The sequence below is a fragment of the Monodon monoceros genome, unplaced genomic scaffold (assembly GCF_005190385.1).
Source record: "Monodon monoceros isolate NGI ecotype Baffin Bay Population unplaced genomic scaffold, NGI_Narwhal_1 Super_Scaffold_16, whole genome shotgun sequence".
NCBI classification, from domain to species: Eukaryota; Metazoa; Chordata; class Mammalia; order Artiodactyla; family Monodontidae; genus Monodon; species Monodon monoceros.
The window spans coordinates 8,333,896-8,351,276 of record NW_021703772.1 but is presented as its reverse complement, the minus strand read 5'-3'; the positions used below and the strand labels follow the sequence as shown (position 1 = coordinate 8,351,276).

General features: G+C 54.2%; 1 protein-coding gene across 1 annotated transcript; it reads right to left on the bottom strand.

Moving 5' to 3' along the window:
* Positions 1–1,259: 1,259 nt before the first annotated feature.
* Positions 1,260–10,272, bottom strand: NMUR1 (neuromedin U receptor 1). Its single transcript, XM_029225615.1, is given in 7 exon segments — positions 1,260–1,727; positions 4,379–5,264; positions 6,895–7,021; positions 7,187–7,253; positions 7,256–7,285; positions 7,288–7,344; positions 10,206–10,272. Coding segments are annotated over 7 exon segments (1,644 nt in total). The 3' UTR covers positions 1,260–1,317.
* Between the last annotated feature and the right edge of the window lie 7,109 nt (positions 10,273–17,381).

Below are 17,381 nucleotides of genomic sequence, written 5' to 3'. Positions count from 1 at the left end.
TTCAAAAACTCCAGGACACTTTTGTACAATCTTCTCCACTTTGCAGTCAGGGGACCTGGGGCCTGAGCTGTGGAGAGTCTGCAGGGAGAACCTGTAGCACCCTGGGTGTCCTGCAGCTCCCCGCAAAGGAGGCCAGGGCTCCTTCTGCTGCAGTCCCCTCTTAGGAGGAGGACAGGTCAGGGGCTGCAGCAGGACAAGTTCTGGCCATTAACTGGGTCCTGACTGAGCACCCAGTTACCCACAGGGACTCGGGATGGAGCTTCGTTTCAGGACTCACGTGTCTCTCTTCTCACCTCACTGAGTCCCAAGCAGTTCTCGCGGAGTCACTCGTTGCCCTTGGTTGGCCCATGTCTCTTGCCCCCAGAGATTCTCTGGCCAGTCAGGCCCAATTCTCTGCTCACCTCAGGCCCCCAAGCCAACCTGTGAGGAGGTGAAGACAGAGGCAGGCAGGGGCCTCTGCTCACACACAGTCCCTTGGTGCCAAGCCTCACTTGCTCTAGGACAAGCAAAGCATGTTCCCTGAGTGGCTCTCGAGGGGGTGGGGTGGGGGGCTTGTAGAGATCAGGGAGGGAGTAAGGGTTGGGGGTTAGTGAGGATGTAAAGAGTAACTTCCGCCTTGCTAATCTGAGGGTATCTGTTTTGTTACAAGCAGGGACTTAGGCACGCACACAGAAAACCACAGCTAAAGTGCCAAAGCGCGACACTCTAGAATGTCATGGCCCCTTTCATTTTGCAAGCAGGGCCCGAGGCTTGTAAGGCGAGGCAGTTTGCTTGATGCCGGGACCAGGTGACCGGTGGCTCAGCTGAGACCGGAGCCAGGTCTCCTGGATCCCTGACACACCTGCCGCCTAGTGGCTCCACCGGGTGGAGCTCCCAGAGCAAAACAAGCCGACTGGGGGCCAGGGAGGGGGTCGGGTCAGAATCCCAGGTGCAGGCCAAGAGCTAGAGAGGGACAGAATGGGCCAGATCTTGCAGAAGCTCTGCAAGAAATGGGAAGGAAAGGAAGGGCGCCACGGAAACACTTCAGAAACGGGCTGGGGGTGGGGGGGGGTCCCCAGATAGAGTCTTGCGGTGCGCAGTTATCCGACCACGATGTTCCCCTTCCAGGGGAAGGGCTGGAACTGGGGACCTGAGAGTCTGGAGGACAGACAGCAACCTTACAGTCCTTCTGATCCATGGGTGGGGCAGGATCACTGAGGTGCTGGTCAGGGTTTCTAGGCTGAAGTGGGGACGGGGCACGAAGGGGGACAGGCCACAAAGACATGCTGCAGAGGAGGCAGGTGTGGTCCCCAAAGCTGGGCGTGGCCCTCTGGCCCCTCAGGGTGAAGCTGCCTGAGGCTCCTCTCGGGAGGGGTCCGTCTCTTGCCACCCCTCTGGGCCATCATTCTCAGCCAGGGGCTGGGCCCTGCTGCGGGGGGAGCCCATGTCATACAGGGTGCTGCCCGTGGTCACCCTGCTGAGGCTGTGAGAGCTGCGGCGGGATCCGTGGCAGCGGCACCGGGCCCCCAGGCACAGGGCCTCCCGGAAGGTGTCCCGGAAGCGGCTGGACATGAGGCTGTAGAGCACAGGGTTGGCGGCCGAGCTGAAGTAGAAGAAGACGCCGGAGACGACGTGCACGTACTGGAAGGCCAGGTGCAGGCCCTCGGTCCAGTGGGACACAAGGCTCCACATGAGGCGGTCGATGTGGAACGGGGCCCAGCAGATCCCAAACACCACGACCAGGACAACTGTGGGCAGAAAGGGAGCCTGTTCTCTCCTCTCCCCTCCCACCAGCCACCCACACCCACTGTCCATCTGGAGGTTTCTGGAAGTTTGCCTGTCCTGGCCACACCCCTATAAGAGAGGCTGCTCTCGCCACTGTCACCGACTGCGCAGTGGGTGTGCGCCCTGGACCCGGTGTGGACACACGGGCCAAACTGGCCTGGTCCGATTCTCTCACCGTGGAACTGGACCTAAGTGACAGCTGTGTATGCTGAGCCCCAGCGTGACACAGTGCGGCTAAGGCCCACTCTGGGTGCCACTCAGGGGCCATGCCCGCTCATGCATAAGCAGAAACAGGAGGATGAGGCCCGTGGTCAGACAGCAGTAGCCAGGGAGCTACAGGGAGAGCGAGACAAACACCCCCCGCCCCCACGCACTCGCCTGTCTTGGCCCTAGAAGCCTTCCCAGCCCCAGCCCCCAGCTCTCCTGGGTGCCCCTGAATATCCTGCCCTGCATTACCTTCCCTTTCCTCGACAGCCCCACCCCAAGCCCCAGTAAAAGGCAGGCCAGGCCAGCCAATCCTTCACTCTTTCTCCGGAACTTCCCTCCAGCCCTGGTTTTCACCCTACCCTCCCTGGGTCTTTGCTATCAGGTCTGTGTTGATTTTTGTTTCTTGTTTCTCATGTTTGCATCTCCAGCTCGCAATCCTTCCCCTGCAGTGTCCTCCCCCTTACATTCCAGCGTGGTTTTCCTCTTAATCCCGGGTTTCAATCAGAACATTGCTTACATCCCCAGCACACAGCCTGATGCACAGTAGGCCCTCAGAAAGAGAAGACAGGAGCAGGAGGGAGAGAAGAAAGCCAGAGCCCCAGGCCAGCAAGCAAGGCAGCCTTAAGGAAACACCCCACTTTCCCAGGGCGAGAGCCATCCCAGATGAGCAGACTCAGCCCGGGTAGGCAGGGCAGTAGAAGGCAGCAGAGGCAGACCCGGGCAGGTGGTCTGTAGTGCAGGAGGCAAGCACAGAGCTCCAGGTCAGTCCCATCTTAGGGGGCTGTACAAGTGACCATAGGCTCTGGGACACTGTTCTTGGGGGGGAGAGGAGTGAGTCTCTCTCTGGGAATGGGGCAGTTCCCAGTTAGCTGGCCATAATCCCATGGCTTTGACCAAGGTCTCACCAGCCCTGTCCTGCCCTGGCTCACCCCACCTACCTGATTCAGGCTCTGTGGGACAGGGCAGGATGGGGAGGGAATCAATGACTGGCTTAGCATCAGTTTGCCTGGTTTCCCCAGGGCCACCGTTTTTGAAAAAGCACCAGGCCTAGGCCACAGTAAGCTCCAGAGCCTCAAGCCAGCCGGGTGTGCCCTGGTCGGCCCCAATCCACACTTCTGCCCTGATTCTCCTGTGCTCTGTGCACAGACCCTCACAAACATGCCTCCAACCACCTCTTTTAGATCATGATCCTTCCTCTGGTCCCCAGGGAACCACAGACATGGTGTGCAGGAAATTCACCATCTTGCCTTTCCAGCACCCTGTTCCCCTTCTTTTGGGAACTTTGCTCCCCCCGGATCCCCATGTGGGTCTGTGAGGGCTGCTTACCTCAGCATCCTGCCACTCTGGCCCGGTGGCAGGCCATGACCCAAGCCCACCAATCAGAATCCTTCCCTGGGATTTTCCATAGCCACTAAGGGAAGAGGACAATTAGTTCCTCAGGAAAGGGGAACTCTGTGCCTGTGGTCCTGCCTCCCAGGCTACTTAGGGAAGGACAGAACCAAAACATATTTGGGAGCAAAGATGAGAGATCTGGAGGGTCCAGAGCCCATGAACAGCTCTGTCATCCTGGAGCCCAGCCGCACGCCTCTGCCCTGTCTGTGGTTGGTTCCATGAGCAAGGGCTGGCTTCATGGATGCCACCTGTGCGTTTGCACAGAGCCCTGACCTTTAAACCTTCAAGACAGCAGCTCTGGGATTTCCCTGGTGGCACAGTGGTTAAGAATCCGCCTGCCAATGCAGGGGACATGGGTTCAAGCCCTGGTCTGGGAAGATCCCACGTGCCATGGAGCACCTAAGCCCGTGCGCCACAACTTCTGAGCCTGCGCTCTAGAGCCCGAGGGCCACAGCTACTGAGCCCGTGCGCTGCAGCTTACTGAAGCCCACGCGCCTTGAGGCCATGTTCCGCAACAAGAGAAGCCACCGCAATGAGAAGCCCCCACACCACAACGAGGAGTGGCCCCCGCTCGCCGCAACTAGAGAAAGCCCGCGTGCAGCAATGAAGACCCAACGCAGCCAAAAATAAATATAATTAATTAATTGATTAATTAATTATTTTAAAAAAAGACAGCTGCTCTACTATTGTTGTCTTGACATTCTTAATGATTTTTTAACAGGGGACCCTGAATTTTCATTTTGCATTGGGCCCCACAAATTATGTAGCTGATCCCGCCATGAACCATTAGCATTTACCTCCGGTGTCACTTTCTCAAGGGTAATCTAGAAGACTATACACACATGCAGTGCATGCACACACACACGGGGGGAGTGGGGGGCGGGGGGCTTACTCCACACCTCACACTCAGCCCCATCCTAAACCGAAACACTCGGCCCTTTCCCCCAGGCCCCTGGAAGCCCCAGCCCCATACCCAGTGCCTGGCTCCGCCCCTCTTCCCAGCAGCAACACTTACACAACATCTTGGTCACCTGTGTCCGACCCCTATCCTGCAGCAGCTGGAGCCTGCGGCCGTTGCTAGTCCTGGCCCTGCCCTTAGCCTCCTGCCTGCGAATCAGCAGCTGGTCACGGCGCAGCCGCAGCCCGATGAGCAGGTAGAGCACGCTGATGGTGGCCATGGGCAGGCAGAAGAAGAGCAGCGCGGTGACCTGCACGACCAGGTTGTAGAGGGCTCTCCGGTGGACCAAGGTGCACACGGCCGAGTCGGGCACCGTGCCCCGGCAGGGCACGTCCAGCTGCCGAATGCCGTGCAGGCTGGTGTTGGGCAGAGAGCAGAGCAGGGCAAGACCCCAGATGGCCCCGAGCACGCGGCGCACGTGGGCGTGAGTCACTACGGACCTGACCTGCAGCGGGTGCACCACGGCCACGTAGCGCCCTATGCTCAGGGCGGTGACGTTGAGCACCGAGGCCAGGCAGACAGTCTCGAAGAGCAGCGTGCGGAAGTAGCAGCCACCGGGGCCCAGCAGGAAAGGGTAGTTGCGCCACATCTCGTAGAGCTCCAGGGGCAGACCCAGAAGCAGCACCAGCAGGTCCGACACGGCCAGGCTGAAGAGGTAGTAGTTGGTGGGCGTGCGCATGGTCCTGTGGCGCAGGATGACCATGCAGGTCAGCGTGTTGCCCACGGCGCCCACCACGAAGATCAACAGGTACGTGACACAGATGGGCACGAACAGCTCCGTCTGCTGGGGCCCCAGGTACTTGAGCCTGAGCTCCTCATCAGTCAGGTTCAAGTCCTGGGGGTCAAAGGGCCCCAGGGCCCTGCTGCCATTGCAGGGCACCGGGCTCCTTGTACCCAGGGACCTGTCTCCAGGGAGGGTGGAGCAATTGAGGCAGAGAGGAGCCTGTGGAACAGAAGAGAGAGAGACACCCAGAAAAGTCACTCAGGGAATCTGGTTCTGTTGTTAGTCGTCAAACCAAAGATGCCATCAACCCCAAGAAGGCCGATATATCATGTGCCGCTGAGAAGGAAAAACACTGCCATCCGTTGGAAGATGCATCACAATTTCATCTTAAAAATGTACATCTTAGGGACTTCCCTGGCGGTCCAGTGGTTAAGGCCGTGTGCTTCCACTGCAGGAGGCACGGGTTCAATCCCTGGTTGGGGCAATAAGATCCCGCATGCCGCGCGGTGTGGCCAGAAAAAACAAGAACAAGTATATCTTTAAAATGATAAAAAGTGGGACTTCAATTTTAAATTTCACGATCTACTGAAACCTTTGAACAGTGATGGAGACTCTCAAGCATGGGCTATGCCATCAGCAGTCACCCTTTGGGTCTCTCCCCTTTCAAGTCATGGACTTTGGGAGAGACACTCAGTTTGGGCATCTGTAAAATGGGCACAATGAACAGTATCACATGGTCTTTAAGAGCAAGGTCTCTGGAAACAGCTGCCTGGATACAAATCCAGCCTCCCCAGTTTCGAACTGTGGGACTATTTGCATGGTGACCTCTCTGTGGCTGTTCCCATATTACAAGGATCCAGGAATTTAAGACATGAAAGGTATTAACACAGGGCCTGCCTGACGCACAGAAGGGCCTGATTACGTCACCTCACTGTGAGGACTGAGTCACTGTGGGGATCAAGCAAGGCAGTGAAAGGGCCAAAAACTATGATGCTGATCCAAAAGTTGGTTCTTGTTTCTGTTTTCTATCACCTGAACTGTTTGAAGTAGGAATATTTGACACCCTTGACACTGCCAGCTCTGGGGTTCCCTCTCCTTTCTCCAGCTCCCATCTCTTTGCCAGTCCACCAGAAATAGTAGTTAAGGAACCAGGCCATGGAACTAAACAGACTGGCCTGGGGTCAAATGCTAGCTCTGCTGTCCTCTTCTGTGACATGCCCTCACTGTGCCTCAGTCTCCTCACCTGTAAAATGGGTAAGTAGAGCCTACCTCATAGTTTCTGGGAAGATTAAATGAAAGAATAAAGTTCTCAGGAGTGTGCCTGACACATTTCAGGTGCTCAACTTCAATGCATAGTGACATGATCCTTATTTCCCACCTGGCAAGGGAAGGACAGTCTAAGGGACATGGGGCAGGGGTTGAACGGGATTCCACTGGGCATGTGTCTTGGTGCGAAAGATCAGGAGCTGCCCTTCTGAGCCTATTCCCCAAGCCCGCCACCACCACCTCCCCTCCCTTCGGAGCAACTGCGGATTTTCAGGCTCGGCTCCTGGATCCTCTCCCTGGATTCTTTTTTCAGCTCCATTTCCTGTCCTCAGATGGGGGTTTGGGGCTCCCGTGGCCCATGTACCTGCGCACCTACCACTCGACTTTCTTTTTCAGGTCCGTCTCTCTCCTAGATCCCAAGTATTATTAATCCTGAGTATCTTTCTCCTCACCGAAGTCTCCACCCAGAAGCCTCCCCCAGCCTCCCTGCCTCTCTTACACCTAATCCCCGCACTTTGGAATCGGGGGGCATCTTCATCCACTCAAACGCTCCGCCCGCGCCCGCCGCACCCGCACTCCCTACGCCGGCTGTTGCGGGAGTCGGGCGGGGACAGAGGAGATGAGCTGGGAATGCGCAGGCGCCAACCCAGGTTCGAGAGAGGTTCCCTACTACCCCGAGAAAGGTCGCTGCACCGGAGCCCCCAGCCCCGCGGCGTGCGTGGCCGACAAAAAGACAGAAATACCCTAGAAGGCTGCGAGTGCCCCGGGGAGGGGGGCGTCCCGACGCGCCCTCCGATCCCTACAGCCCTGGGGAGACCCTGCCCGCGCTCTTCCAGCCGCGCCCGTGCCCACGCCGGCATCCCGTTCACCTACCATGCAGTCTGCGCCCCGCGAGATCCAGGGGCCGGGAGCCCACCCGCAGAGCGTGGGGCGGGCGTCCGCGGATCTATCGACGGACAGACGCGGCGCCAGAGCGAGCCGACGGGCAGACTGAGGGCGGCCAGTGCACTAGCAGCCCGCCGGGTCGCCCCGCCTGTCAGAGGTCGGGGACGCTCTGGCCAGGACCGCCAACAGGGGGCAGTGGTGCCCCTGCAGCCCACCCGGCCGCTGAACCCAGACACGCTCGTCTGGGGCCCCCCCGCAGCCACCCAAACCGTAGCGACTGTGTTTCCAAGTGTCTGATGGGGCGCTTCCAGGAACACCCTTACCTCATAGAGCCCTCACAACAACCCATTTTACAGATGAGAAAACTGAGCCTCAGAGAGATGAAGTTCAAATGATCTGGGTCTCACACCATGTCCCTGCGCTCCAGCGTGCTGACTCTTAGCTTAATCCCTTATTACGGTGTCCCTCCAGATCCCACCTCCTCCTGCCCCACGTTTCAAATGCACCTCCAAGGAGGTCCCACCAGCCCCTCCAAGTCAACAAGCCCCTAAAGGTCTCACCCCCCCCTCCTAGGCTTCACGTGGGATTCCTCCCCGTCTATCTCAGTCCCAGGATTGCAGTCTCCACGCCCTCTCCCTTAACGCTCTCTCCCTTCGGGTCCTCCAGCCCCCGGGTCCAGTACTCAGCCCCCCACAGGACTGCTGCCGGAACCTCCATTCTTCCTCTGGTCTGGGCTCCCACAGCCCAGTCATCTTCCTGAAACCCCAACCATGGCATTCCTCTTCGTTTTTTTTGTTTTTTGTTTCCCCCCCCCCCCCCCCGGTACGCAGGCCTCTCATTGTTGTGGCCTCTCCCGCTGCGGAGCACGCGCAGGCTCAGCGGCCATGGCTCATGGGCCCATCCGCTCCGCGGCATGTGGGATCTTCCCGGACCGGGGCATGAACCCGTGTCCCCTGCATCGGCAGGCGGACTCTCAACCACTGCGCCACCAGGGAAGCCGCGGCATTCCTCTTCTTGAAAACCTTCTGTAGGGCCCCCCACTCCCTTCTGAAAAAGAACACCGAAGTCTAGTCTGGTTTCGTACCTCCCCATCCCACTTGCCTTCCTGATCCCCTGTCACTATTTCTCCCAGCCCAAATACCCCAAATACCTCTCAACCATTCAAATGTTCCCCCTGCTCCTCTCTCCCTACCGCAGGGGGTCCACAGGAGGGAGGAGACTGTAGAGAGGGAAGAGGTCTCCTCCTCTCCCCCAAACTGTGCACTTGTTCAACCCAGCAGGGAGCACCTTCCCTGCTTGGCCCGCCTCCTCCAACCAGCTCCTTAGCTAAAGTTATTTCATCAGGAACTTGCTAGGGAGCTTAGAAGCGTGGATCTCACAGGCTGAAATGCTGGCTCCTGGGCCTCTTCCCAAGGTTTGATTTACTTAGTCTGGGCGAGATCCAGAAATCCTCGTTTTTGATACACACACCCTCCAGAGAGACCCAGGCCCCAGAATCTCGCTGTGAGAAGCACCAGAAGGGTTAAGTATAAAGCCCCAGGCCCCAGGAAGGCTGCTGTGAGCTGTGTAGAGGGAAGAGACTCAGCCCCTCTGGGCCTTGTAGGACGTGTAACCATCCTTACCACTACTGTGTGCACGCTGTGAGACGCAGACTGCAAAGATTCAGCCCAGGGCTGGCACAGGGCCAGCACTCAAGAACGTTGGGTGGGATTATCTCTATTTAATGTTAACTGGAGGCAAAACCTTCTTCCCTCAGACTCTCGCTGCCCCAACCCCTCCCCATGAGTCACTGTCCGGGTCTTGGAGACTGGGAGTTAGACCCTGTCCGCCTCGCTGCCTTCCCAGGAACTCCACATGTAAACACAGCCCCAGGCACAGAGAGGTTGCAGGCAGCACAAGGACACACCGTGCCCATGTCCCTGGGGGAAAGGATTCTGGGGTGTCCCTGAGACTTAACTACTCAGCCTCAGATGCGTGAGCCTGGCTGGATGGAAACTTCAAGATCGGGGCCGCCATCACATCAGTTGAGCAGTGAGGGGAAGACAGCCCACCATGGGGTCACAGACCGCACTTGGCACGTGATGAGCCTTGTCGACCCCTACCCCCCTCAATGGAACACACCCACGCACACCACTGTGACCACTTTGTACAGACTCTGAGGGCCCGAAACCCACTGTGGACCCTTTGGAGGCGCTCAGAGCCCAGGAAAGGATGGGGAAGGACCTTACCTCTGTCTTACAGAGGGAGAATGGCTCCCGCCTGTTAGGAATTCCTACAGCTGCCTGCATCATTCACAGCATTAGCCGCCGGCAAACACCATGTCATGCTGAAAGGGAAGCCCCCCAAAAGAAGAGGCCCAGTGGCCATCATGGCTGTAGCACTGACCAGTGCGAGGACCCTGGGGGTCCCAGCCTCCGGGCTGGAGCTTGAGAGCACCACGGCAGCATGTCCCATCAGAACCCCATGACATCTACTGCCTCCCTCTCCATCCTGAGGTGGCTTCCCCAGGGCCGTGTCCGTCCGGGGACTCCCACAAGGCTGATGCCTGGCCTAGATGGGTGCCAGGTTTTCTGGATGTATACCTCAGTCTCCTGAGCTTAGCCGGTGGACATCTACCCAGACTTGGGTGCTAGGGGCCCAACTCCACACGACAGCAAAACTGCCAAGCGTGTGCCACTGGGACCTCCAGGAGCCGGTGGGCACACCTCCCAGGTCCCGGAGCGTGTACAGGGCTCACTGGGCCTGAGGCACGTGATGAACCCCATAGCCCTCCCCACCCTGCTGACTCCTGGGAGGTCCAGAAACCCCACCCCGCCCTGCTTTACTGCCTTCGGGCATGAGACAAGGAGGATGAGGTGAGCTTGGGGACACTGGGGCGCTGGATGGGACGGAGGGGCAGTTCTGCAGCCTGGGCAAGGGGGACAGCCCAGGACCCACCAGTAATCGGCCGTAGCAAACACGGAGAGCTGGGAACAGCAAACATCCGAGCAGGAGAGTCGCTGTGCTGACCTGGGCACTTTCCCAGGTCAGAGCCCTTTCGACCTGGCTCTGCTCGGCTGGCTCGGAGCCAGGCCATGGCCAGGAGAGAGGAGGAAAGGTCTGGGTCCCACAAGGTGGTGGGGGGCTGGGATGCACCTCAGTAAGCCACAAGGTGGTGGGGGGCTGGGATGCACCTCAGTAAGTGGTGGGCGGCTGGGATGCACCTCAGCTTGTGTGGTCATCCGTACTGCCGAGCCCCCATACCTGGTTCTGCTCACAGAAACTGGCCTACTCCCAGGAAGAGAGACAGTAAAGGAAGGCAGGGGACAGTGGGGCCTGGATGAGAATCCCCGCTCTGCCAGACACTGTGCACGCCAGACCCCAGCTTCCTGGTCTGTGAACCAGCAAGAACAGCACCTGTCTGTCAGGGTGCTGTGAGGATTCAGCTGGATAACGTGGGTTAAAACACTTTGGTCTGACACACTCAAGAAATGGTGGTCATAACTCTGCTCAGAATTCTCTGGGAGATACCAGAAAACTGCCAGGAGTCGGGGCTGGTATGGGAGCCAGAAGACAGAGGAGCTTCACTCAGCAGGTTGTAGGGGAAGGTCCCCAGCAAGCTGGGGCGGGAGAGCTGGCCCCAGTGGGAGGGAAGGAGAGCACAAAGCTGTGGGGAGCATGGGCAGGCCAGGCCCTGCAGCTGGACCTCGGAGACCTCCGCCTCTCCTGCCCATGAAGAGGCCCACTTGGGACCGTCCGGCCCCTTGCCGCCGAAGGGCCATGAGCTGGTTCTGAGCGACCCCAGTCTCTCAGCTTTTGATATTGGCACAATTTCACACTTCCAGAAAAGTTGAAAGAATACAACCAAGAATTCCTATACACCCTTGACACTGATTCACCAAGTGTTAAAATTTTACATTTCTTAAATCCTTTTCTGTGTGTATGGGTATGCGTGTATGCAATTCTTCTGGACTCTGTGCCAGTTGCAAACATAATGCCCCTTTACCACTTAATACTTCAGTTCTGGTTTAGTTTCAAAGTGTTCCATGAATATTATTAATTCTACCTTCCCATAGGCAGTGGCATACCAAGGGGTGAGGGTAGAAGGAACAGTCAGCCTGGCAAGAATAACATCTTTCCACTCAGCACTTTGTGATTATAGAGAGCAGACCACTTCCAGCTGGTCTGATTACCACTTTACCCTTCTTCCCAAGTATTGCCATTCCCAAGGCAGACTGCTTTCAAGCCAATAGATACAAAAGCAGTATTCAAAGTGCTAGCAAAAAGAGGCTCAGGATTACAAAGGAAATAACATGAAATTGGAGAAAATAAATTAAAGAACCTAAAAGCAGTGAAAAAGTGACAACTGTTTGTGCATGTGTGTGAGTCTTTCCAGGGTTATCGCAAGGTAAGTGAAAAGTGCTGGCTGTATCCACCAGCAATCGTTAGACATGGCGAAGGGCACAAAACACAGGGACACGGAGAGTGTGTGTTGGGGTTTAGGCATCAGTGTGGGTACAGTTGGCCCAAAGTTAAAGAAGCCCAGGAGTCTGTGCGCTTGAAGGCGGCGTGCCAGAAATGCTGCTGCTGAAATTCTTATCGCAGGTGATGGTGGGCTCCTGTACCAGATGAGGATCTTGGTTTGCAAATAGCAAAACTGGCTCTGGCTAATTTAGGCAGGGTTTCCTGAAGACCATTAGGTAGCTGAAGACCCCTTGCAGGTGAAAGTGCTGGTGGTGCGGCCCCGTGTCCCCTGGACATGAGCCCCAGTCCAGGACCATGTCCCTACTTCTTTGAGACACCTGATGGACCCCTGCCCCGGGGTGACGCCCCGGATGCTGTGAAGTTGGATCCTACCCCAGCACTCTCACTCTTTGGGACAGGTGAGCCTTCAAGCCTTCTGGAGTGGAGGAAGGCAGATGCCCCGCCCAGAGGGGCATCCACAGCCCCTGGCAGACGCACAGTTGCCAAGCAAACAAAACAAAGCACACAAGTCTCTGCCACCCAGGGGTCCAAGGCCTCTTCAAATGCACCAGCATCAGAGAGAGGGGCTGGCGCTCACATGAGCACAGCGGAGCCTGGCATTAGGGGTAGGGTGGCTTGTCCCAACAGGCTCACAAGTATCAACAAAACCTTTTTGGAAAACTACGCCCAGGAGAACACGTGTCTGCAAAGAAGATAAGAGATTCCAGTTATGCAAAGTTGGAAGGACCAGTTCACACTCCTATTTGAGGGAGCCACACCCAGGAACTGAAAGTTGAAATCCTTTTTGGTCCATTTGGACTAAAAACATGGCGGACTTGTAAACAGCCTGTCCTCAAGTAGACAATGTCAGTTCTCCTCCCAGCTGCCTTGAGACGGATATTATAACCCAGCAGCCCTCAGCTCTGAAGTTGCCAGGGGTTCTCTCTGGGGAGTGGATTAGGGTAAGAGGAGGGGAGGTAATTCTTTATGTTTTCCGTTAAACAGATTTTTTTCAACAGTCAACATTCGTTTCTCTTATAATAATTATATATGTAGATATATATATATTTTTTTATTTTAAAATGCAGTTCCTTGCTTAATCCTGGTATCTTGTCTCTGGCCAAGCCCTTCATTAGGGTCAGGCCTAGCCTGGTCAGAAGCCTTCCAAGGACAGGTGGGGAAGACTTGGACACAGAGATGCACTGCAGCTGGTCACATGCCCTGTTGCCCCCAAGGCCCCCTCCGTATTGCTGCTACTTTGTCATCCCCAACTGTCACACCCTCCACTGTGTCACCCCTACCACGCACCCAGGATCCCAGGCCCTGTGCGAGGAGCCAGGAGCCACAACACCAGCCTGCTCTGCTCCCTTCTCCTCGCCCCCAGGTACAGGGCCTTCTGCCCTATGGTCCCCCACTCCTGGTCCTGGTGCAGTGGTTGGGATGGAAGGGCAACCTCTGCCCAGGCCCAGTATGGGGCCTTCCTGGCCACCAGGGGCTTCTGGCCAGGATCCTGGACCCAGATCCCATCCCCTGTGTGGTCCCTGTGTCGGCGGGGGATGCATCATGCCTAACAGCGTGGGCCTGTGGGCACTTACAGGCTTTAGTATTGCTTCCGTGGGGAGGGCGCCATCCTCTCTATTTCTCCCTACTTCTCACTCCCCGTGCAAAGCCCTGATCTTGACCAACCGCATCCCTCATTGAATGACCTAAAATGACAGCACAAGCCTGGCTGAAACCCCTGCTGCCCCGACTGCCTGTGTGAGCTGCAGGGCCTCATTAACCATCTTTCCCCAGCTGCTGTGAGGATGAAATAATTCTTACAAGACTCCGGGGTACATGTGGCATTTTTAATGACAAAATACATTCCAGAAAAATTTTGCAAGAATAGTACAAAGGGCTTCCCTGGTGGCGTGGTGGTTGAGAGTCCGCCTGCCGATGCAGGAGACACGGGTTCGTGCCCCGGTCCGGGAAGATCCCACATGCCGCGGAGCGTCTGGGCCCGTGAGCCATGGCCTCTGAGTCTGTGCGGCCGGAGCCTGTGCTCCGCGACGGGAGAGGCCGCAACAGTGAGAGGACCGCATACCGCAAAAAAAAAAAAAAAGAATAGTACAAAAAGGGAATTCCCTGGCTGTCCAGTGGTTAGGGCTCCACGCTTTCACTGCTGAGGTTGCGGGTTCGATCCCTGGTCGGGGAACTAGGATCCTGCAAGCTGCACGGTGCAGCCGAGGTAAAAAAAAAAAAAAAAAAAAAAAAAAGTACAAAAACCTTTTTGTCCTCAACCTTTTGAAAGTAAGTTGTGGGCCTGAAGCTCAGTCTCCCTAAATACTTTAGTACATGTTTCCTGCAAACGGGGAGCCTCTCCTGCATCACCACAACACAGCCATCAACCACAGGAACTGCACTGAGGCATTACTGCCGGCTAATCCACAAACCCTTTCAAGTTCTGCCAGTTGTCCCAGTCTGGAACAGTTCCTCAATCATCCCTTGACTTCGTGACCTCGACATTTTTTAAGATTACAAGCCAGTTATTTAGTAGGATTTCTCTCAATTAGGGCTTGCTGATGTCTCCTTACGGTACATTCAGGTTATACATTTTGGGCGGGAATATCATAGAAAGGGAGATCTGCCCTTTTCATCGCATCCTATGAGGTAGCACCCAGCTTTGATTGGCGCTGTTACTGAAAATGGTAATTGTATTCCCTTGATTAAGGTGGTACCTGCCAGGTTTCTCCTCTGGAAAGCTACTACGTTTCCTTCTGGGATTAGTTTGTATTTTGTGGAGGATACTTTGAGATTGTGTAAATATCCCATTTCTCATCAGACTCTTACCCACTAATTTTAGCATTCATTTATGATTCTTAGATGAATTAATTATTGGTTGCCAAATGGTAATTCTAATTCTATCATTCCTTCATTGATTAGTTGGCCACTGTACTGTAAGATAAAAAATTTTCCTCTCACTATTTATATCCCTGTGGACTCAGGATTTCTTACTGTATTCAATGAATAATAATCCATTATCATTATTTATCATGTTTAAATTGTCCCAGATTTGGCCAGTGGGAACCTCTTCAAGTTGCCTGCTATATCCTTTTCACATGTCTTCATCATAAATATTTCTGTGTTTTCTGGCACAGTCAGATATTCCAGGCTCATCATGTATTTCCCTGCACCAGTCTGGAATCAGCCATTTTCCAAGGAGCTCTGGTTCTTTTTAGCAGAGACTGCAGTTTAGAAACCAAGATCTGGGTGGCATGTATGCTCATTACTACTAGAGTGTTTCTGTCCCCAGGCCCTCTCAGGAAGCCCAACTAGGGAATACATGTATAAACATAAATATACATGTAGATAAACATAACACACATATATGCACACATCAATATTTATTTGTATATCTAGCCATAAACATTGAAAAACATGAACGGACATCAGTACCCCTAATTCCAATCCAACGCCACAGCATTCATCCTTTACTATCCCTCCCTGACAGCGAGAAATGTGCCTTCTGTTATTTTCAGCATATTGGCTTACTAGGCGGACCCCCCTCAGTATGTAACCAATCTTGCCAACCCCTCCTCACCCACTCAAGTCTAGCTCTGAGCTGTCCCTGCCCCCTCCCCTCCTCTAGCTGAGAAGCATGCAGGACACCCTCCTCACTGCACTCAGCCTCCAAGATAGAGGGAAACAGGCTCCCTCACCATGGATGAGTATTACAACATTTCTGGAGGACAAATTGGCAATAGCTACCAAAGTATTGAGATTTATCCCTTTGGCCCTGCAACTTTACCTCCAAAAATTTATGGGAAAGAATAGTAGCTAAAATACAGAGATAAGTGTAAGAGGGTACGAGTTATAACTTTGTCTGTAATAATGAAAAATTGGAGACAAGTTAAATTTTCTTTATCTTAGCTCCTGAAAGCAGAGTACCCTGCATGTCTCCCAGAGTCATCTGCCTGTAGGACCAGACAGCTGGTTTCTAATTGACACTCTCCGGAGCTCTTAGCTCCCCCTGTACTTCCTGACTGTGTTTGTACAAGAGTCCAGAGGGCTCCTGTGTGCCGGAGAAGGTCTTGGAGTAGAAAGAGGAAGATGCAAAGCATGTGCCTGAGCAGGGACCCTCCCTCCCCAGCTGAGGCTGAAATCAGAGTCAGGCCAAGGGGAGGAGACAGGGGACCCCAAAGACATCTGCTATCTCTGTCAATAGGGAATGGGCACAATAAATGGTGGAACACGCATATTAATTGGCACTGTGCATGCATGTGAAAGATGGAGGCTGATCTACACATGTTGCCCTAGAAAGGCACCCAGACAAGATATGTTGCCAAGAAGAGCCTGTAAGAAACATAGCAGCAGGAAGGGTTGGATCCCAGGCATGTATATTACTAGGTTGTTGTTTTTTTAAAAAAAAACTAGGGTAGGTTTTTATGCTCAGGAAATTGTTGAAGAACATACAACAATCAGGCAACAGTGATCGTTTCTAGAGAGTGGGATTATAAGGGACTTCTACTTCCTAAGTAATATATTTTTGTGTTGTTTGTATTTTCAGCAATGTGTATCGCTTGTATAATCATAAAACAAACAAAAATCAAATAAATAGTTAAAGAAGTCTGTGGAATCTGCTGAAACAGCTGTTGACCAAGTAAGGGAGGAACAGATAAGAATGCACAGGCAGGGGAGGGGAGGGATGTTAGCACGAGGGCAAGTGTTGGGTGGTGGTGGGCCTCTCAGCAAGGAAGGAGGACACAGGAGACCTGACGTGGGACGGGTCTGACCACTATGACAGGTGAAGTCAGCACCCTGCCCTTATCTCCTGTAAACATCTACAAATACAGCTCATACACAGTGACAGTCTCCTGAACCTCTCTCTCCGCCTGAGGGTGTTCTTTAGCATGGTAGTGTCTTCAGGGTTTTCTGGTTTAGGCCAAAAGTGCCAGGGACTTAACTCCCCAGAAACAACCCTCCTATGGAGGGATGGGAATGGATGGATAAATGCCCCACATGGTAGGCAGCTTCCAAGATGGCCTCCAATGAGCCTCGCTTCCTGGTATTCACACCCTGTGTAGTTCCCTCCCACACTGAGTAGGGTTGAACTATGCAATTGCAGAAATGATGGTGTGTGACATCCAAGGCTAGGTCATAAAAGCATTGAGGCTTCTGCCCTCCTCTCTTTTGGATCACTCGCTCTTGGTGGAAGCCACCTGCCATGTTATGAGGATACTGAAGCAGCACAGGAGAAGGTGTATGGGGTGAGGAACTAAGGACTCCTGCCAACAACCAGCACTAACTTGTCAGGCAAGCAAGCGAGCCCCCTTGGAAGGGGATCCTCCAGTCCCAGTCAAACCTTCAGATAATTCCAGTCTCATGAGAGACAGTAGCTAGAACCCTGAGCCAGAACCACCAATTCAGCTGCTCCTGGATTCCTGACCCTTGAAAAAAGTGTGTTATGTAAATGTTTATTTTTTTAAGCTGCTAAGTTCTGGAGTAATTTGTTATGCAGCAATAGCTAACTGATAGTCTCATACACTCCTGGTAGGAATGTAAAACAGAACAGCCACCTTGGAAAACAGTTAGGTGGTTCCTCAAATGATTGAATATAGAGTTACATATGATTCAGCAATTCCACTCCTAGGTATATTCCCAAGAGAAATGAAAACATTTGTTTACACAAAAACTTGTACACAAATGTTTATAGCAGCATTATTCATGAGAGTCAAAACGTGGAAACAACCCAAATGTCCATCA